The sequence below is a fragment of the Triticum aestivum genome, chromosome 3B, assembly GCF_018294505.1.
Source record: "Triticum aestivum cultivar Chinese Spring chromosome 3B, IWGSC CS RefSeq v2.1, whole genome shotgun sequence".
Lineage (NCBI taxonomy): Eukaryota > Viridiplantae > Streptophyta > Magnoliopsida > Poales > Poaceae > Triticum > Triticum aestivum.
Genome location: NC_057801.1, coordinates 48,897,971 through 48,919,859, shown reverse-complemented (window position 1 = coordinate 48,919,859; position 21,889 = coordinate 48,897,971). Strand labels below are relative to the sequence as shown.

Here is a 21,889-nt window from a genome sequence, read left to right as displayed (position 1 = left end):
TTTTCTTATTCTTTGAGCGGATCTACACCAAATTGGTAGACATGTACTAGCGTTACAATAATTCAAAGTCAAGTTGCAATCCAAAATATAAGAGGCTGCATATAGCCCAGTACCATAAGGATTAGTTTCACAACCCCAAGAGGAGCTTCTCCCACGTCAGGCCTGCCCTTCCCTGGCGCCCCCACCGTTTTCATTCATCTCCAGGTGCGTATGCAGAAGCTGTGAAGTGCCTTCTTCAGTCCAGTTCGGTCCTTTCCCCCTAAGCACAGCTTGATCAGCAGCTGATCCATGCCATAGAATGGCTCTACCCCGCGATTATGTCGTTCCCTTGTTAGTTCCCTCTTCTTGAGTCTTGAACTCTTGATGATGATTAGCCGATTTTTAGACATGTTATATGTCCCTCCAGATTCATCGTTAGTCTCCATTTGTTTCCTACTTTTTCTGAAGGTCTTCATATTCACTAAGAGACTTTCTTGGTGAGTAGCAGTATTGAGTTTCATGCATCGACTACTTCACTTGATAGCCTATGATTATGGATAAAAGTAGACGGCATGTTTGAAGTGAATCTCAGAGCGATCTTATTCCCCCTTCGAAAGAATATCTGATACTAAAATAATTAGCCTATATATGCCCGAAACTTTGCGCCATGATACCATGGTCTTTGCGCCATGGTACTATATGATTCAAAAAGAGTCTATCACATAATCCTGGTGTTCTCAATGGCGGTGGTTGATGCTGATGCTAGTTGCCCTGTACCATTAATTGACCAGGCATTACATTTGGGGTCATGTCTATTTTATTTATTTCTGTAATATTTTGGTTATGTGTATTCTTATGTCTTGAGTAGTTCTTGATGTTGTGTTATATATTGCACAGGCCGAGTATACTTGGTAACAGTTTGATATTAATATATTATCCATTGTAAAAAGAAATAAGCTTATTGCATATCCCTACAATAGACCACGAGTACTATTCCCTTGGTTATTATTTGAAAATTGCATCATATGGTTCATTGGCTGCTTGTTGTATTTGCATCAGCTGTGCACTTGGTTGTGCGTTCAACAAGCATCACACAGAAGGATAAGCACTAAAGAAAAGATGAACTGCCCAACTACAAAGACAAAACCATTAAACAAAAATGTGCCTCTGTTATTCTAGAATGTCGGAAATGTCTGTTCTGGCCATTTTATCCTCAATTGAGGCCCTAAATCAACATAAACTTATCAAAACAGCAATTCTGCTGATCTAAAACAACTTCTAGCATGACACGTTTTTAATTTATTGTTGTAACATTATTTGAATTTATCGAAAAAGGCTTTCGCCCCGCTTTATAAATAAAGCACCAATCAACAAGCATCCAGTACAAACACACGCCACGCCACCGCAACACACGCACACACCCAGGGCAGGATATAAAGGCGCTGAGCACAGCAACACCATCCCTAGCGCTACCACACAGAGATGAAGCTACATATGACGAACCATGCACTCCAAGGCGGCGCCTTCAAGAAGGGAACGACACCGGCGTGCCGCCACCGCCCGATCCAAGGATCAGAGTTTTCCCCGGAGCCACATGACGGGCAATGAAAGCCGCGACGACGCCTTCAAGAACGGAACGATCTACGCCACCACCGGTCTGTCCGAAGATAGAACAGGTTTTCACCTCGGCCAAAACTCACCGCCACCAAACGCCACACCCAGGCAACGCCGCCGCCCACACGGCCATGGAGACCGGGCAGCACGAAGGCACGGGCTCTGCCCACGAGCACCGCGCTACCACCACCAGGACTGTCGCCCCAGCATCCAAGACCTCGACACCACCTCACCCGAGACCCGTCGCACCCCAACGAAAGAGACGAGCGGAAAGGTCCCACCTTTCGCCCTCCTGGGCGTCCCCCAGCGTCGAGACCCAATAGGTCGGCCAAAACTGGCATCCACCGACCCGTCCTGCAGCCCCGAGCGCGAGACGAGCTCGGTCCTGCTGCATCGAGAGGGGGACGAGATCAGTCCTGCTGCACCGTGCGCGAGACGAGCTCGGTCCTGCTGCATCGGGCGCGGGACGAGCTCGGTCCTGCAGCACCGGGGCGCGAGACGAGCGGCGGACCGCAGCTGGGAGAGGACTAGCCCATTGATGGGTGAAACGCCCAGGCGACGAGGAGATGGGGTGAAGGCCGAAACGGCCCGACCGCAGACGAGCCGACGCCGAAGAAGCCGACCGCTGCCGCGAACAGATCCGTCGAGCTACCGTGGAGCCGCCACGACACCGGGAGGTCATCACCGAGACCGTCCCATGCCGCCGCCCACGGCCGGAGCAGCGGCCATGCCCGGCCGATGCCAACCCGCGCCGCCTGTCGAAAAATTTGCATCAGATCCGGCCGGCACGCCCCCACCTCCACCAGCACCAGCCCGCCTTCGACCCCGACCGAGAGGAGAAGGAGGTCGAGCCATGGCCCAAAGAGAAGGGGTCCACCGGGACCCGTCCGCTGCAGCCCGTGGTCGGAGCTGTACCACCGCCGCCACCAGGCGAGTCGCCCTCGGAGGCCCGCCCGCCGCCAGGCAACAGCAGCAGGCGGCTCCCCAGCCTCGCCGGAGCAGCAGCCCGCCAAGGCAGAGCGCCCTCCGGCCCACGCTGCCGCAGCCCGAGCCGGACGACAAGGGGATCTGGACCTAACGCCCGCAGAAGAGCCGACCCGCCATCTCCGCCTCGCTAGCTGCCCATCCATCCGCGCAGCCGCTGCCGCTCCACCGGCAGGCCGCGCCACCCCGCGCGAGCGACGCGCCCCTGCCAAGCTGTGGCGCCCGTGCCGCGAGCAACAGGGGAGGGGGGCCAGAAGATCCCGCCGCCGCCGACGCCGACCGGGCTTCGCCAGGCGGCGCCCTCCGACGGCGGCGAGGAGGAGAGGAGGTGGGGAAGAGGGCTGGTGCGGCGGCCGCTAGGGTTCGCCCTGCCGCCCGCGGGAGCGTCTCGGGCGAGACGAGAGGTCCCACAGCCTTGTATATGAGCGCCACATTATTTGAATTTGACCCGCTCTTTCTGTTGTCTAGCCATAAGATGGATTAGCCACCATCCCAGTTAGCATATAAAAATTGGATTGAGCTTCCAATACACCATTAGCATTGGCTTCCTAATCTGGTAATCTTAGGTTGCAGCTCTCCGGAAGTTGGGCCTTCTGTAAACAAAGTCCTTCGAAACAAATGGTTCATATGAATCAAGGTCAGGGAGAAACAAGCTATGCTCGCAACTCTGCTTTTCAGGTATGATGTTCTTTGACACTTGAATTTACAAGACTGTCTCATCAAGAACTTCATTCATATTACACCAATTGTTTTCTGGGAATTTATGAAATAACTAGCTTATATTTCTCGAATTTGATAGAATGTATGAATTTAAAAAGCACACCATTAGCTCTTAGATTCTAGTCCTCCGTTCCACAGTATAAGATGTTTTTGCAAGCTAAAACAACTTGCAAAAACATCTTATATTGTGGGACAGAGGGAGTACTAAATTTTCTAATGAAATACAAGTTGACTGCAGAGCGCTCAGCAGAACAGAATGAAACTCCTGATAGAAGCAGCCATCATTGACTTAGGCAGCAATACCAACACTTTGTTGCCCCAAAAGGTTGTGATCGCTGACTTGGGCTGCTCCACTGGCCCAAATGCCCTTGCACTTGTATCGATCGCCATCAAGGCTATTCAGAGTTACTGTCTTCAGCTCCAGCAGCCGTCACCGGAACTACTTGTGTTACTCAATGACCTTCCTGACAATGACTTCAACATGGTCGTGAAGAGCCTAGTCACGCTCCGTCAAAGCAAGAAGCCTCTTGTCATGATTGGTGTCACACCAGGGTCGTTTTATGAGAGGCTCTTCACCAGTAGCTCATTGCATCTTGTGTGCTCATCCAGTAGCCTACAATGGCTCTCAAAGGTGCGAGTATAACACTACTCGATGGATCGATCCAATGAATAAATGTATTTAAAATGTAAGAAAATCTTTTATTTATATAGGCTCCTGAAGTTCTAGCGAGGAACCATATCCCAGCGTATGACATTGATGAGAAAGCTAGGCGTGAAAGACTCCCTATAGTCCTTCAGGCTTATGCGGAACAATTTAGGAAAGATTTCACACATTTCCTGGAGCTAAGGGCCAAAGAGTTAGCCCCAGGAGGACAGATGGTTGTTTCCATTATAGGGAGGCGTTTTGATGGTATTGCCTCCTTTCACATATGGGAAATCATAACTCAGGTTCTTAGTGTCATGGCTTCAGAGGTATATTCTTATTATTCCCTAACAAAAGAATGACTATTTGATCTTTCCGTATGACTAACAGGGAGTAATAGACAAAGAGAAGTTTAATTCTTTCTACATGCCGATGTATGGACCTTCAAATGAAGAGCTGAAGGAGATCATCCACGAAGAGGGCTCATTTTCAATAAGGGAGATGCTGGTGCATGACTTTACAGGCGGCATCAACAAAGAGCTCATCACCCCAGCCTGGACCGCTAACCAGCTAAGAGCCGTGTTCGAGCAGATACTAGCGCAGCATTTCGGAGATCTAATGGATGATTTTGTGAAGACTTCTGAGCGTTGTTGGAGCGTGGAAGGGAGGTTGCATGATGAGCTTGCCAGATTAGCTATGCTGACAGTCTCAGTCAGCAAGGCATGATTAATGGATGATCACATAACTGGCCGGTGTGTGACTGTGACTGCTTGCTTTCCAGACATTTGAATTTGATAAGATTGAACCACTGCTTTATTTAAGGCAATGTCACACTCTCACTTCATTATGTTAACTCAATAACTGTAATGTTATGTTTGTTGTTCCAGATGGAGTTGTGGCTGATTTGTAAATGGTTGCATGCCATCCTTGAACTTTTGGAAGGCAACAACTTTTTAGCGTTTCATTAATCAAACTACGGTATTGAGGTGTAGCTTGTGTGTAGTATGTGATTGCGTTGCTTCTATAATTATGAGTTTTATATAACATAGTATGTCAGCATGGATAATAGTTTGTTTTGTCACAATTTATATGATGGTGATAATACCATTAGTTTGTTTTGTCATAACGTTAGCTCACTCCCTTTGTCCTAAAATAAGTGTCTCAAAGTACAAAGTTGTACTAAGCTTGAGACACTTATTTTGGGACGGAGGGAGTATTACTGTCCGTAATACAGCTTAGTCGTTGCATGATTTCTGTCCAAAGAACAAGACGTATCCAAAAAAAAATCAATGACGGAGCCATACCTGATCTGCATGATTTCTTGCTTATTTGATCTTAAGTTCTGGCAGCCGATCGACGCGAATTTCTAACCATCTCAACCGCGTTCATGGATGCAGGCAAGGACGGCGACCGGAAATTCTCGCGCAGGTGTCGCAGAGTTCCGTTAACTTAGGCACCAAACATGCAAGACATGCCCATCGTCTGATTGATTCTTGTGGGGATTCATCTATTGATTCGTGTAATGTAAGGAGTAATAACTCAATTACTTTATCCATTGTGATATGTGCCCGCATGACAAATGTGTTAGAGCGCTCAACAGTTGTAGTGTTCTGAAAGAAACTCAAAAGGAGTACTAGTTCTAAAGAGACAAAGAATTAACACCGATAGTTTTTGCTACATGTATTAGAATACGAATCAGGTGGTACGCATACTTGAGGTACAGACTCGGTAGAAACAAAAACGGGCTCGGGCTTCCTGTTGTACAAGAGCACATCAGACGACTCCTCACTGCCATCCCAGCTAAACAGCCATGATGCATATCACAAATATGTAGTCGGAGATTAACTTTTTTAAGCAGGCGCCTGTTTCTGGATTAAAACAAGTGAAGAGTTGCTAATTTCTCCAACCATGCCCTGCTTGAACTTTTAGCCTGTGGCATGTAGTTGAGCATGCACCTCTGCCATCGCGTCTGGTTTGGGCAGGGATGTGATCTACTTGAGAGTGCGGTAGCACCTATGTGCTTGGAGTATTCAATAGTTCGAGCAGCTTGATTGCCTTAGATTTCCCTCTATCTGTGCCACTCTCGGCTAGATCCACCAGCAAGGACACGATCACACGAGGCCATGCTCCTGTGCTTCAATACGAGACTGTTGCTGCTGTGCGCCTCTGCCATTACAGAGATGCACCAGAATAGCAGCTGCATTTTCCTTGTTCCTTGGGGATTCATTCCTGATAACTGCAACCAGGCTTGGTATGGCAGCGGCAGCACTGATAGCTGCCCTCCCCTCAGGGTGACTGGAAAGAACATCCAATATAGAGACGGCCACATCAACCAGTCCATTTTCAGTCCACACTAGAAGCTCTAGCAGTATAGGGACCAACCCAGCTCTAATAGCTATGCTCTTGTTCTTGTTGCCCTGACAGTTACACACATAAAATAATGCTTCCGCAGCATGCTTTTTACCCGGTCGACTCCCAGTACGCAACAGTAGTATGAGAGGTGGAATCGATCCTGCAGCCCCAATAATAACCCTGTTTTCTTCCAATTTTGATAGGCTGAACAGCGCTGCAGCAGCATTCTCCCGGGCCACCATGCTGCCACTCTCTAGCACATATACAATTGCAGGAATAGCGCCGGACCGGACCAATCTTATCTTGTTCTCGTCCGCAATGGAGACATTCAGGAGAGTAGCGACAACATCTTCCTGGGTGCTAACATCATCTGTCGCTAGCATACTCACGAGGAAAGGAATGCCGCCGGAATCGCCTATAGACGCGCGATATTCAGGACTGTGCTTCGCAAGCTGACGAAGCATGCCAGCAGCTCCCCGTTGGTGTACCACATTTTGTGACGATAGTTCTTTAAGAAGCTCGTTAACAACTTGTGCCTGCTCATAAGCGGTAAGTTGTGATTCTGCTGTTGCATTACTACTGACTTGACCAGAGCGTTTCGGCTGCTCCAAACCGTTTGCTTCACACCATTTGGCTATCAGGCTGCGTAGGTTATGATTTGGAATCAAAGATTTATTGGCAAGCTTCTGCTGCGTCCTCGGACAGGTGTCGTGCCCCGAGTCCAACCATCTCATTATGCTGCCTCGATCATAAGTCTGTACATGCATTTTGAAGAAATTGTTATTGTGAGTTGAAATGCTAACTGAAGCTCTCCAGATGATAAGAAACAGAGAGTAAGCTGAGCAGAGACCTGCCCACTGGCCACTGTAACTGGGTCTTGCATTAAACCAAGTGATAGTGGGCAACGAAAATCATCCGGAAAAACAGGAGATGCCGAGATGTCTTTCTGCGTGGGAATGCCATTTTCATTCTCTGGAATGCTGACCACAGGAACTTGAACCTGCACAAATTCCTCAAGCTGCGTTGGTAGTATTGACGCCTTCTCAACAACGGTACCAGTATCTCCATGCCTAAATATTTAGAAGGATGGAGATACTCTAAGGACTTTGCTTCGGTCTTGCTTCACTCTAAGGACTTTGCTTCGGCGGTTGCTAAGGTGGGAAACAGGATGCTCTCTTGGAGGGGGAGATATAATACCAACGCTGGCAAAGTTGTTCTAATTAATTCCTACTTATCTCCTCTTCTTATGTTTCTTATGGGCTTCTATCTTCTTTCGGCTGGCGTCCATGCTGGCTTTGACAAGCATAGGGGAGCCTTTTACTGGAATTCCGCCGACAACAAACGGAAATATAGGCTGGTCAAGTGGCAATGCATGTGTAAACCTAAAAACCTCGGGGGATTAGGCATTATTAATACTCAGGTGATGAACAAATGTTTGCTTATTAAGTGGTGGTGGAAAATTATGACTAGCGGGGCCGATTCCCTTTGGTTTTCGATTCTCAAGGCTAAATACTTCCCACGCTCTAGCCCGATGTTTGCCACTGCTCGTCGTGGATCTCAATTCTGGAAGACCCTTGTCAAAATCAGGCCTATCTTCCTGGAACATGTAAAATTTATCGTGGGTAACGGGACTACGGTCCGCTTCTGGCTAGACTGGTGGTCTGGGGATGCTCCTCTTGCTGTTAGGTTTTCGGTTCTGTTTTCGTATTGTCCTAAACCTGACATCTCCATCGCGGAGGTGGCGGCAAATAACCGGGATCTGGCTTTTCGCCGTTCCCTATCTCCTGAAGAGTTGGAAGACTGGCAAAGTCTCTCTGCCCTCTTCCCTTTGCTCTCGGATTCTTCTGATATGGTGATTTGGCCTTTTTCGGCCTCTAGCAGGTTTTCGGTTAAGTTGTTGTACTCTAGGCTTATCGGTGGTACCCCTTCGCGCAGATTTTCTTGTGTCTGGATATCCAAAGTCCCTCCTAAGATTAAAATTTTCCTTTGGCAAGCTTTCCGTGGCCGCCTCCCGGCGTCTGACCAGATTCACAAGCGCAATGGGCCAAGCTTAGAGTTTTGTCATTTATGCGGTGCCTTGGAAAACTTGGAACACATTTTTTTCCATTGCGTGCTGGCAAAGTTGGTTTGGAGTTGTGTCAGATCTTGGCTTCAGGTTTCTTGGAACCCTTCTTCATTTTCTGAGCTTAGAAACCTAGCCAAAGTTTTGGTTGGGGTTACCAAGAGGGTGTTCTGGGTCGGCCTGGGTGCCTTATGCTGGGCTTTATGGACTATTAGGAACAAATTTACTATTGAACATATCTTCCCTTCTAAGCCTGCTGACGTTCTTTTCAAATCATGTATTCTATTGCAGCAGTGGAGATCATTGACTAAGGATGAAGATCAGGATGCCCTGTACTTGCTCATCGCCAAAATTCGGGCATCGGCATCCCACATCTCCGGGCTGGTCCCCGTCGTCTAATCAGGGTGTCGCTATGTTCGTAGTTTGGTTCTAGTCTCTCCTTGCCGGCCTGCGCGCCGAGTATGGCAGGTTGCCTATACCCCGTACTTTCGTTTGCTGGTCTCAAACCTTCTGTCCGGTGATTTCGTGATCTTTCGCCTGTTGGTTCCGTTTATGTTCGGGTCTGTGACGCTGCCGTGTGGCTTTATTTATAAAGTCGGGCTATGGCCTTTTCTCTAAAAACCAGTATCTCCATGCTGCAGAGCATTCGACGGTTCTCCTGCCTGTTGAGCAATCAAGCACACTTCATCACATTCACCAATTCCTAGTACGTAACAGAAGTGAAAACAGACATACACAAATTCACAAAACACAGGTCACGGCGATCCAGATCTCATCTCTCTCCTCCCCTCCCCTTCCCTCGGTCGCCCCCCGCGCGGGCGGCCAAGGGGATCCAACCCTAGCAGCCGGGTCACCACTCCTTCCTCTCCCTCCTCTCCGTCGCCACCGGTGGTCGACGCCGGGCATAGCCTGTGTGTGCGACGGCGGCGGCGGAGTCACTCCTCCCTCTCATGGGTCATAGGGTGACGCGGGGCGCCCTGGCTCGAGGGTGTGACCCCGATCTGGACTGTGGCGGCGCCGATCTAGTTCATGACGGCCCAGATCTGGACTACGGCGGTGTGGTGGCCGGGCGGCGTCCTAATGGCGGCAGTGTTGGCGACAGCGATGGCTGTGGCGCGGCAGCGTCGGAGGCGGCGCGGGCTGCAGGTGCGGAGGCCTGCCCTGTTTGGGCGGCGGCTGCGGCGGCGCGCCATCTGCCTTTGGATCGGCGGCGGCGGCATGGAGGGCCTGGTGGTCGTGTCGGCGGCACCTCCGGTTAGATCTGTTCTGACCGATGCAGCCGGTGGTGGTGGTCATCTCTTCCGTTAGAGGTGGCTGGCCTGTGGCTGGGTGGTCGGATCTCGAGATTCGTCATCTAGTCCCAGCTACGAGTCGGGGAGACATAGTTGCCGGTAAAAACCGAGCCGTTGACGGGCGATGGCGGTGTTTTGCGCCGTTTCCTTGATGAAGGCATCGTCGTGTAACTGTTGTCGACCCACTCGTGCTGCTTCAGGGGAAACCCTAGGATTTGCTCTTCCAGATCGGACGATGGCGGTACTACGGCGCCGTTTCTCTCTTGGGAGTATCGTTTGTGGAACGGCGCTGGAAGACAGAGGCAGGAGGTGGAGTGGCTGCGTCATGCCTGGTTGGCAGGTGCTATGCACGACGGATCTTCCAGAGTCTTCGCGTCTGGACGGACGAGTGCAGGGCGGTGGCGCCGTTGGGCGCCATGGTGGCGTTGATGGATGTCCGGAATGGCAAGGATGATGCAGATCTCTCTCCTGAAGATGGGTAAGTGGTCCAATGATGATGGCGGCTTCTAAAACGTAAGCATGTGGTGTGCGCTTTAGGTAGGCTGCACCGGCTGTTGGTCCCGATACATTATGTGGATGGATTGGCGACGACACCGGTTTAGATATGGGGAGTGAGAGTACTTCACATTATCGAGTTTGTGGTGTGAGTGGTGGCTTCAAGTAGATTGATGTATGTTCTTGTCAGACCTTTGTGGAATAATTAATAAAGATATCTGCATGCATCAATGCATGCAGAGGCAGGGATTTAACCTCCTTTTCGAAGAAAAACAACACAGGTCACCGACAGTGGGACCATGTTTTGCGACATGAGCTTACATACCTGCACTACTGCCGAAGTACTCACACCAGCTTTAGTGGTTTGGTCCTCAATACTGGCTTTATCAAGCCTATGGATTATATATTTTGTAACTGGTCTCTTATCTTTGCTGAACGCAGTGCACTGTAGCCCTAATTCGACGCACACTCGAATTTGTTCAAATTTTTCTGAGGCTTCATGAGTTCTCTGCAACCTATTCCTCCAAAGTTGATATATATACAAAATTGCAATCAGGACATTGAGTTACCAAACAGACGGCAATATGTACACAAGCCCCATACATTATGGTAAAACGTAGGAATATCAATTGAAAGATCAAATTTACAACAAAAGAACTAAAACAATACATTATTTTTTAGTCAGTTATTAAAACCATTCAATTTGTATTTCACAAGTTTTATCCAAAAAAAATGGAAATAGATGGTAAATATTTCACTCACATATGCAAGAGCCTGAGTACTTAATCTTACATTCTCTTTGAAGTGTTCGATGTCGGTACTCTCGAAACTATCGTTCTGATTGAAGTGCTGCAAATATGTAACAGAATTGGGATAGTCTCTATGACCTGTGACTATCTCAATAATTACAACACCCAAAGTGAATATGTCTGTCTTGTTAGACACTATGCCTCTAGTTAAGTATTCTGGGCCAAAATCACTATTCTGACCTTGTCTGCAAACTATGACACAAAATGAACTCTAAACGAAATTATTTTACAATCTGATCTTTTTCGCAACGCCACAGACCATGACGTTTTTCCTCCACATAGAAACATCGAGCTAGCCAGCGTTTCTGCTCCACATAGAAACGCCGAGCTAGCTCACGTTGCTGCCCAAGCCGAACTAACATCGATCATTGACATGGTACGTTGGAAACGCCAAGACCGCTGGCGTTTCCAGCTTGTCTACAAACGCCCAGGGGGCATGGCGTTTCTGGCCCTGATACAGTGGCCGCATGCAGCGGCGACAGAAGCCTATGCCGGGATGTAGAAAACAGTCTCACGCTGCACATGCATGCTTGCCGCCAGGAATCATTGGGCATTTCCCTAGATCATGTTGTGGATAATGGTTACCTATTTTTACTTTACCACTACGTGCCATTGCATGCTCCTATTTTTTTTTTACCAATACGTGCCATTGCATGCTCCTTTTTCTATGCTTTGCATGCAAGCATATGATGCCAATTCTGCCAGTCAGTAGTAACCCGTGCAAGCATGCATGTCTACCAGCCTATAGCCTAGCCTGCAAAAAGTAGACTGTGATGCAGCGCATTGTTAGCACGAAGCCGTTGTTAGCAGCCATGCAAGCATGCATGTCCACCAGCCTACAGCCTAGCCTACAACTATAAGGCGCATTATTTACAGCGTGGGCGTCGGACTGTTTTCCATCGCCCGACATAGGCCTCTGCCGCCGGGCGAGGGCTTTTGATGGCCGGGCTACAGGCATGCCGCAATCTCGTCCCTTTGAATGGGCTTTGGGATTGGAGATCCGTCATTTCATTGCTGTGGGGTGGCAGGCCTAGTGGGTGAATTACGGTCCGTGATACAGCTAGGCTTCAATAGGCGTATTGTGTTCGGCCCATCACCCGTTCCTGTACCCCGGCCCGCGGCGTGACTCGGTGGCCTGGACAGCAGTTTTGGTACAGACCGATATGTCAAAACAGCACATGTATATGGGCCCGGTGACATGTGTGGAGCAGGTGGATCCATGCGTGTGGGTTTCCTCGGCATTACACTCTCCTCCACAGAAAGCTTGCGTCCGCGACTGCTCTTTTTTTCCACACGGGCGCGCTGCGGCGACGATTCCCCACCGGCGAGATGTCGACGGACGGACTGGAGGTCAACGGGCATGTTCTTGTTCCTCCAAGTTATCTCTCCCCCTAGTTCCTCCCCCCCCACTTTTCTTTGCAAATCCATTCACTGATGGCACTAGGTTTGACTGCAGGAGCGGTGGAGCTAACATCACCGGATGGAAGAGTGCTGTGTTCCCGGTGGAATCCCAAGATTCCATGAGTGCTCCAGCCCTAGAGCTCGAGAAAGACGAAGAAGCAGCGGTGGTTGGAGATGGGCAGAGATACGAGGTGTGCTCTGAAGCTACAAGCGGCTAGACGAGGAGGTGCGATTTTTTCTGTCCCCCATCATGCTTCATTCGCATCTGTTCAGCTTAAGAGATGCATTCTCGACATACCCTGCTGGTACAATCCTGTGATGGATTATTTAGAAAGACCAAATATCAAACAGTTAAGTGTCTGGTTTGTGCTGTTTGAGTCGTGTCCGTAGTAGGAGACGCAGAGAGTAATGGTTTCAGGTTGTTCATTTTAGATCTCTGAATAGCTTTCTGGTTCGTTTTTTCGATTATAGGATTAATAAGACCAACCTGTCATTGACACACAGTATCTGTGATGTTTGGATTCCTAGCATGCTCTGTTGGATCTTGAAATTATGGGTGTTTTTTGTGGATGTAGCAGGCTGCAAAAATAGATAGAATGAGTTATGCTAATCATGGGCGTGCATATTTGGATTACGTAACTAGAGATGCATTCTTGTGGTGAAATATATAAATGCAAATTAGTAGGCGATACTGAACTATGTAGTTTTTTGATTTTAAGCGTGGCGTCTGACATTTAGGCAAGAGTAAGCGAGATAACTTTTTGTTGTGATTATGGCTGGAGTACTGAGACTCACCGTGCATGCAGACACAAAATCTGTTTTGTTTGGATTCTAGGATGAGTGTGCTGGACCTTAAAAAGATGGCTGATTGTGTATTCAAAAAATCTGAAAAAGAAGGATGAGTTATACCAATTATGGTTGTGGATTTGGCTTCTGTAAGTAGAAGCTGGTTTTCGATGGTGACATGAGAAATGCATTTTTTCAGCTAATAGTGAGCTGGATATGTGTATGTGATTTCTACCGTGGCATTTGATATCTATGCAGTGGGGAGCCGTATTTCATTTTTTTTTTTTGGGTTTCTCTAGTCTCTTGGGGAACCATATCTAATTGCTAAGGTGGGTGATGGGTATTCCAATTATGCATTGTTCCTTGTTCTGTACGTAGAACATGATGTGTGTATTAGTAAAAATCAGCACATGTTGTGTGTTAGCTTAAGTTATTTTGTCAAAATGTGTCGATTTTCAATTCAGTTCTAGTGATAATGGTTTGTGTTGTCTCATCAGGGTGAGAGTGGGAAAAGCATATATGGAGAATTTGGAGAGGGAGGCCTGACCGAAAAAGTGCTCGCAAGCTAACTGCAAGCTGGTTGGTAAAAAGGGCTTGAGTGGGTAATTAAAAAGATGACTTAGCTGTCAATGTAAGGCAGTTGATATTTCAGTCATTTTCGAGTTCGAATCAGTTGTGGTCTGCATGCTAATCTGTGCAAAATCAAATACATGTGATATATCCTGCATATGGTGATGGTACATTGGAGTTAGGAGGTGATCAAGGGTCCAAAAAATTTCATGGCACAAATGTGTGACTATGCTTTCGATTGAAAAATGTTGTGCCAGTGATTGGTAATCACAAACAAGTTATGGAAATGGATAAGCAATGTGCATAGTCATCTGTGGAAGTTAATACTGAGTTTGAACTAACATTAGATATTTGTCAGTAAATACTACTCCCTCCGTAAAAATATATAAGAGCGTTTAGATTACTAAAGTAGTGATCTAAACACTCTTATATTTCTTTACAGAGGGAGTACCAGTTAACTACCTTGCTATCATTACATACGCTCTGATGTGTAAGCTCTCGTCCTGTTTACTCTCTAATCCAATATTGTAATCGGGAGAGCGGTTAATTTTATTTGCCAGTACTCATGGCACAGTCGGCGCGCGAGTGGAGCAAAGAAAACTTGTGCCAGTCGCTTACAGCGTACTGGTCAGTTCTGTACACGTGTTCATGAAACCTTGTAAACATGTTAGTGCGTGGCTGTTTATACAGGTTAAATAAGTGAACAGCATTGGGATTAATTTATCAAACTCGAGCCTACAGGTCATGGTTCATCCACGTGCACATTCAAACTTCTGGTAGACTAACGAGTGTAGGATGTCAAATTGATTCCCAGATTAAACATAGAACTTTTTTTTGTGTGTAGGATGAGTTATACAAAAAAAAAAAAAACGGGCTGAACTTGAGGAGTTTTATTTGTGCAGCCGCAAAAAACGAATTAATCTGGATGCGCTTAATCAAGCGTGGCTAATGAAGAACAAATCTTAACAGTCAGCTGGCCGGCATTGCTCCACGATTCCTCTAGTCGGCCTTGTGGCCAGCCATGGCCCATGGAATCCGGTCACGTACACGTCTGGGTCTTACTGTGCATGGCTATGCACTCAGCTCGACGCGGTGTGCGTACATGTCAGGCCAAGTGGTGGAAGTCTAGATTCGTTTGCATGTGGTGGGACCTACCTGGCTGCCACCAAAGTGAAGTCGCAGACGTGAAGCGCTATTGCAAATCGGCCATTATAGATGAACATGGCGTAATTAGTCAAGACTAATACTGCTGGATCTATCGCATTCACCATTAGAACACACATGTGGCTAAGCTGTTCCAATTTTCTAGCGTGTAAAACAGATAAAACTCAAGTCCAAGTTTAGTGGTACTGGCTTTTAAACACAAACGGCAGCGTAACTATGCTGCATTTGCTAATCAAAACGGACAGACAAATTAACATCAAACAAAACAAACTTGCTTAGTTCGTGGAGAGCTAATGGTGAACGAACATGCGTGTTCGCTGGCCGCCAGTGCTCCACGTCCGCCCTTGACCAGCTAGTGGTCTCCGCTGGCCAACGATCCTCCACGGCATGCACGCACAGGTCTACAGCTCGCACAGTAGTGCGTACATGTCACTTGTCAGGGGCACGTCTGAGTCTAGATGGCTTTGCATGTGCGTGGGGCCTCACTAGTTCTACACGGGCGCTCTCCTCTGGCCACCAATCGACCACGACGTGCATGCACGGGTCGTACAAGTCTGCACGCGCATGTGGCATCAGTACTAAAAAAGCCCAACGCTGTGCGTACATGTCAGTTGAGTGTAAGAGCCCTAGGTGCTTTTGCATGTGGGTGGAGCTGGTTGAATACAAGCTAAAAATAAATGGAATACAGGTGGTATACACTGACAGCGGGAATCCCAATGCTGACCAGACGGTAGGGATAGCGGCCTGCCTGTAGCGCGGCCACCAAACGCATTTTTCGGACCGCCGCTGTATCAAGGCCAGAAACGCCATGCCTTCTGGCGTTTGTAGACAAGTTAGAAACGCCAACGGTCCTGGCGTTTCCAGCATGCCACGTCAGCGAGCGACGCCTGTTCGGCCTGGGCAGCAACGCGAGCTAGTTCGGCGTTTCTATATGGAGCAGAAACGCGACCTTGCTCGGCGTTTCTATGTTGAGCGGCAACGCCGCGGACTGTGGCGTTGCTAAAAGGGTCAGATCCTGAAATACTTTCATGTCGAGTTCAGTTTACGACAAAGATTGCTCATAAGGTCAGAACAGTGATTTTGTCCAGTATTCTGGGGCCATATATCCCCTGCAGTACAATATGGAAGTTTGAGGCATTGCAAGAAAGAAAGGAGATGCTACACAGGAAGACAAAACTTACAGTGTTCGTGGACGATTTTCAGTGATGATCCGGGATTGCTTGTCACAAAAGATCCTTGATAAACCAAAATCCGCTATTTTCGGCACCATAGTAGTATCCATCAATATATTTTTTAGCTTCAGGTCGAGATGAACAATATGGCATTTCTCATGAAGGTAATGCAAACCATTGCAAACTCCCTTTATTATTTGATATCTCATGTTCCAATTGAGGCCCGCAGATTCATCTACTTAATTGATAAAGAAAAAAAATGTAAACCCAGTCAAAGATGACATGGTACCACAACAACATAGCTCCACCTCATGAAAGGGTGTGCATCTATGATGCAGAGGTGATTTCTCATCCATGTAATGCAGGAAGTTTGGAGGAGGCCCCCGCGTCGCTCCCACAGGGGCGACTCGGGCGGCGTAACCCTAGCCTAGCCGGCGGAGCGGTGCTTCATCCTACTCATTGATGGCGGCATGGCGCAGTGGAGATTCGGCGTCCGATGTGTGGCGATGGACTCGCGCAGGAGGACGAAACTGTCTGGTGTCGTGGTGACGTCGATGCTGAGTGGTCAGACAAGGTAGAAGCCTCAATATTTGCTCTGAAGACGGACCTGTGGAAGATGGCAGCGACGACACACGAGTGCGTCGAACCGGTTTGTACCCCAGACCCGGTATGTGGCTTGGCTGGGGCTTCCGGCTTTTGATGTTAGGGTTAGGTTAGTGGTCTGGGTAGTGGCCCAGCTAGCACCCCTTCATCATTTTGATGTTAGACTTAGATGAGTGGTCTGGGTAGTGGCCCAGCTAGCAAGCTTTCATCATTTGGATAAGAGTAATGGCATATGTTGCCAAGATAGCGGATTCAGGCATATTGTTGTAATACTTTGTAAGGTCCTCGAGAATAATAAATAAAGTGGCCGCATGGATCTTCCAGATACAGAGGCCGGGGGTCATCCTCCTTTTTAAAAAAAAATCTATGATGCAGAGGTTGTGGGTAGGTGAAGACCCTCTCAAGCTATAAAGACCTCTACTATTTTTTATAAATCAGATTTTTGAAGCCATAAAGACCTGTCGTCCTTTGGCTAACAACTAAACTTCATGAAGGAGTAAAGCAAATAAGAAATAAGCTAGTGGTTGTTTTTTGTGATTTTACCTGAGATGTACTTGTGAAGGCTTTCGCTGCATGCGTACATATTCAAAGCAAAGCAATCTCTTTGGTATTTCAGCCATAATATGTTTCCCACTACCTTCGACGTCCACCAATTCAAAACTTGTTTCGGCACAGTAGCCAACAAAACTGCACTACATTTTGGTGCTTGATCCCCATAAGAGAACTGGCCTCATTCTGGAATTTCGTATCATCCGTCAGATGTGTTTGAAAAAGCTTCTTGACGGCAATAATTTTTCCACTCGGAAGAACTCCCTGCGCTGCAATTAAGATAAACTCCTCAGCATTTCCGGATGTGTGCATTCGTCAACAACTATTAATTGTTAAGATTTGACAAGTAGAATGAAAGGAATTGGCCATATATAGTACCTTGTAAACCACTCCATACCCACCTCTGCCGAGTTCTTGCTCACTGGAAAAATCACATGTAATGGCTTTCAAAAATTCAAATGGCAGAGGCACTGGTTTTGCACTTGGATCCTGCAGCCGCTTCTCCCATAGATCATTTGGATTAGCCATTAACAGGCGCACCTTGTATTTGCTCTGTTTCAAACTCTAAAAATCACTTCCCATAATAATCTGTAGAAAGGGGAAAGAACCTACCTAAGAGCCTAGATCTTGGAGTACGCCCGAAAGCTAGGGAAGCAATACCACGGAGGAACATAAAACTAACCTGGGCCCGTGGTCCTTGCGCTCAAAGACGGCTCCTGGATGCAAGAAGGTGGATCAATCGAGCTTAAGAGGAGCTGTGATCATGGGGAAGAAGACCCAGTTTAGGCATGGGGATGAGGTCAACGCGTAGTGGATAGGTGTTCTAATCCCTTCGCTGCCTCCAATAGATAACGAACATCCCTGTTCTATTTGATTTGGGAACTGGGACTTGGTAGACGCTTTTTTTTTAAAAATGGAACACTCGTATTCCATTACGACACGGCCTGGTCGCCGGTCACAGCACTGATTACATCATCAGGATAGTTGGTGAACCACTCTTGGTTTTCACCATTTGCTAAGCCTGCACCCACACTAGCCAACACATGCGCCGGCTTATTACATGATCTGGGTACGTAAACCGAGTAAATTGCATAAAACCACCACTTTGAGGGCTAGGTTTGCGAAAAACACTAGGATACATTTTCCCTGCAGAAAACACCACATCTCGCGTAATGGTCTTGCAAAAACCACTGATCGGCGGATCTGGCACTGTTAAGTGAGATTATGACAGATGGGCCCCTTTTTTGCCTACGTGGCATAACATTTCGTGCTAGATCAATTTTAGTCTAAATTTACAAACTAGTCCATATATTTTGCACAGACACCCCTAAATCAAATAGAAAAAAGCAATCAGCTCCCTCCCCCTCTTCCCGTCTCCTTCCTCCCTCCGCTCTCTTCCCCTGCCGGCAAGGGCCTGCAGCCGCCCACCAGAGCAAGCAGCGGCGGTGGAGCTCCAGCACCTCCATCGTATTCCCGCCAAGACAGCGAAGGGCGGGCAGTGGCCACCAAGACAGCGAAGGTGGTGGACATAGACGGCTCCATGGCGCAGTTCGCGGCGCCCGTCACGGCGCGCGAGGCCTTGGATAGTGTACAAGAGCACCGCCCAAGCGCGTCGGTCTTCCTCTGCAGCTCCGACGAGCTCCGCTTCGACGTGCCCGCCCGCGCGCTTGCGGCCGAGGAGGCCCTCCAGCCCGGGTGGCTCTACTTCGTGCTGCCCATGTCCACGCTCCGCCGCTCACTCTCCGGGCTGGAGATGGCCGCGCTCGCCGCCAGGGCCAGCTCGGCACTGGCCGTCGCCAGCGGCGTTGCATCATCCCCGCGGCGCAGGAACGGGGCCGGGGTGCCAGGCACCAACGGCAAGCGACGGAAGGCGGCGGCTCGTGCGTCGCCGGCCGGGCAGGGGCGCGCGCGGCAGCCGGGATGGGCGAGCGACCGGCGTACTGCCGGAGCGCGAGCTTCGACTGCCTCATGGCGCGAGCTCCGGCCCAACGACGCCGACGGGGCAACGGCTCCGGCGGCTGCTCATCGGCGGGAGGCAGGGTCGCAGGAAAACGAGGCGAGGCAGGTCGGCGATGCAGCAGGAGAGGCAGATCCCGATCTGAATCGGGAGGGTGTTTTTGCTTTTTGGCAAAAGTGTTGGGGTGTTTTCGCTTTTTTACCCATCTAATGCTGTGTTTGGTAAAACGCTATGCCACATCAGCAAAATAGGGGCCCCATTTGTCATAAATGCACTTAACCGAGCCAGATCCGCCAATCAGTAGTTTTTGCAAAAAGATTACACAAAACATGATGTAATTTGTCAAGAAACTGTAACCTAGTGTTTTCTGAAAACCTAGCCCTCAAAGTGGTGGTTTTCTGCAATTTACTCTACGTGAACCACATGGGCCTCTATGAATTGAGTACAGAGCTTGAACCTAATTTCAGAGAACATGACCCCAACCGGCGCTAGGTCATAGGCTTTAGATGAGGTGGCTTGCTTGAGGACCAGGGAGTCTGTTTCAAAAATTGCCTTCCCCACACCAAGCCTGTCTGCTATGCATTTTTTATAAAAAGGTGCCCTCCATCCTCGAAATATTTGCCACACGCAGCACAACGGGTGTCAAGCTCCACCCCGCATCTACAAATATTCATGCACGTTGGATGACTATTGTGGGCGAAACGCCATAGGAAATGATGAACCCGTGGTGGGCAGTGGACCTTTCCAAAGCGCCCGGAACAGTGCAGGATTTGTATCTGAATTTTCAGAACTGTCCCCTTGCTGCGTGCTTGCCTCATTCTTCAACATCTGCACATGAATCTTGTAGGCCGATTTAACAGAGAAAACTCCCTTGCTGTCAAAGTGCCAGGCTACAAAGTCTTCAGTTTGGTCACAAATTGGTATACGAAGAATGGTTTGGGCATCATCTGGATGGAAGCAACTAGTCACCAGGTCACTATCCCAGCTACCGGTGTTCGGGTCCATCAGTTCAGACTTCAGAGACCCTCGTGAGCAGGTTAGTCCCCTGGTGTGAGACCGGTCTGCCTGTTACACCTCGTGGGATCCATGGATCCTCCCAGATTTTCACACTAGCCCCATCACCGATGCGCCAGATTATCCCTTCTTGTAGACGCTTGTTTTTTTTAGCATACCAGCGTGTTTCATTCACGAGTTAGTGAGCCGCCTTTACTTCTAAATGCATGAAGCTCTAGACTGCACAATCGAAGGTCCGTAGTCCAAACTTTTTGTTGGGAGAGAAAGGGGCGCAACTATATCTCGCTTGACGTGAGATAATTTTTTTTGAAGGGTAGACGTGAGACAGTAGCATGTCTCGCCCCAAGAAGCCACCAGAATTGGCCGCCCCAGCGCGGATCACAGGCCTTCACTGCTCTTATTTATATCCGTTCTTTTCACATTTTTGCTTTCGTTTTTTCTTTATTTTTTTACTTTCTCTTATATTTTAGAATATACAAAATATATCTATTATCAAAATCAGTTAACATACAAATTTGAAACATGTTAATTGTGCATTTGAAAAGGATAAACATTTTTTTTCGAACAGGAGGATGACCCCCGGCCGGCCTCTGCATCTGAAAGATGTACACAACCATTTTATTAATTATTTTTAAGGACCTTACAAAGTATAACCTGGCCGACCTTGGCTTTAAGGGGGTTCCATTTACATATGACAACAAAAGGGGTGGACGAAAGAATGTTAAGGTGCGGCTCGATCGAGCTGTCGCAAATGCTGCATGGAGGGATCTTTTTGCGAACGCGTCAGTGGAACACATCGTTCCTTCCTGCTCTGACCATTGCCTCCTTATCACTCGGTTTCATGTGCAGCAACTAACTCAAAATAAGAACAGATGCAGACAGTATGAGTTATTCTGGGAGAGAGCTTCGGATTTGCCGGAAATTATTCAGCACGCGTGGCAGACCGCTGGGGACAAGGGCGACCTGGAGGCGATTCAGAGTTGCCTCGGCTCGGTTATGAAGGATCTTCAGGCATGGAGCGAGAACCGTTTTGGGAACATTTTACGCAAGCTGGAAGACTTACGCGCTGAACTGAACCGGTTGCTTAGTTGCGGTGCTGACAAGAATGAAGTCCGTAAGGTAAATGATGAGCTGAATGAATTGTTGTACAAAGAAGAAATGCTATGGCTACAGAGGTCATGTATTACTTGGCTTCGTAAGGGTGATCGCAATACGAAGTTCTTTCACAAAAAAGCTGCATGGCGAGCTAAGAAAAATAAAATCACCAAGCTCAAGGATGAGAATGGTACGTGGGTTACATCTCTGGCGGAACTAAAAACCATGACAACCGAGTATTTTCAGGACCTTTTCACTTGTGATCCTAGTCTCAACCCGGAAGAGATAGTGCAACTATTTAAGAAAAAAGTGACACCCGAGATGAACGAGGAATTATGTCGGGAGTTCTCTGAGAAGGAGATATCTGATGCTTTGTTTCAGATAGGGCCGCTCAAGGCGCCAGGCACAGATGGTTTTCCGGCCAAGTTTTATCAACGCAATTGGGGATTATTGAAGGAGAAAGCGGTGCCTGCGGTGCAGAACTTTTTTGCTACTGGTAGTATGCCGGCTAATGTTAATCACACTGCCATTGTCTTAATTCCCAAGGTGGATCAGCCGGCTACTCTCAAGGAATTTCGCCCTATCAGTTTGTGTACCGTGCTATATAAGCTGATTGCAAAATGCCTCG

At 48.2% G+C, this 21,889-nt stretch overlaps 1 protein-coding gene, 2 long non-coding RNA genes and 1 pseudogene across 5 annotated transcripts; 2 read left to right on the top strand and 2 right to left on the bottom strand.

The window, feature by feature from the left end:
• Window positions 1-3,129: 3,129 nt before the first annotated feature.
• Window positions 3,130-4,666, top strand: LOC123067257 (probable jasmonic acid carboxyl methyltransferase 2; the record flags this gene model as incomplete). The annotated part of the gene is made up of 4 exons (XM_044490137.1): window positions 3,130-3,255; window positions 3,536-3,928; window positions 4,009-4,269; window positions 4,331-4,666. Coding segments are annotated over 4 exons (1,116 nt in total), but the record flags the coding sequence as incomplete, so codon positions are not given.
• LOC123067256 (U-box domain-containing protein 13-like) lies at window positions 3,280-8,023 on the bottom strand (annotated as a pseudogene).
• Window positions 8,024-12,411: 4,388 nt separating this feature from the next.
• On the top strand, window positions 12,412-14,044 carry LOC123068491 (uncharacterized). Its single transcript, XR_006431784.1, has 2 exons — window positions 12,412-12,577; window positions 13,635-14,044. It is a non-coding gene; the product is annotated as an uncharacterized lncRNA (long non-coding RNA).
• A 2,158-nt stretch (window positions 14,045-16,202) lies between these two features.
• Window positions 16,203-18,144, bottom strand: LOC123068490 (uncharacterized). Of its 3 annotated transcripts, XR_006431782.1 has the most exons (4): window positions 17,878-18,144; window positions 17,574-17,747; window positions 17,190-17,464; window positions 16,203-16,600 (listed from the first exon to the last, which is right to left on the bottom strand). It is a non-coding gene; the product is annotated as an uncharacterized lncRNA (long non-coding RNA). The 3 variants fall into 3 exon arrangements; XR_006431783.1 differs by having other exon boundaries at window positions 16,203-17,464; window positions 17,574-17,783; XR_006431781.1 differs by having other exon boundaries at window positions 16,203-17,464.
• Window positions 18,145-21,889: the final 3,745 nt, after the last annotated feature.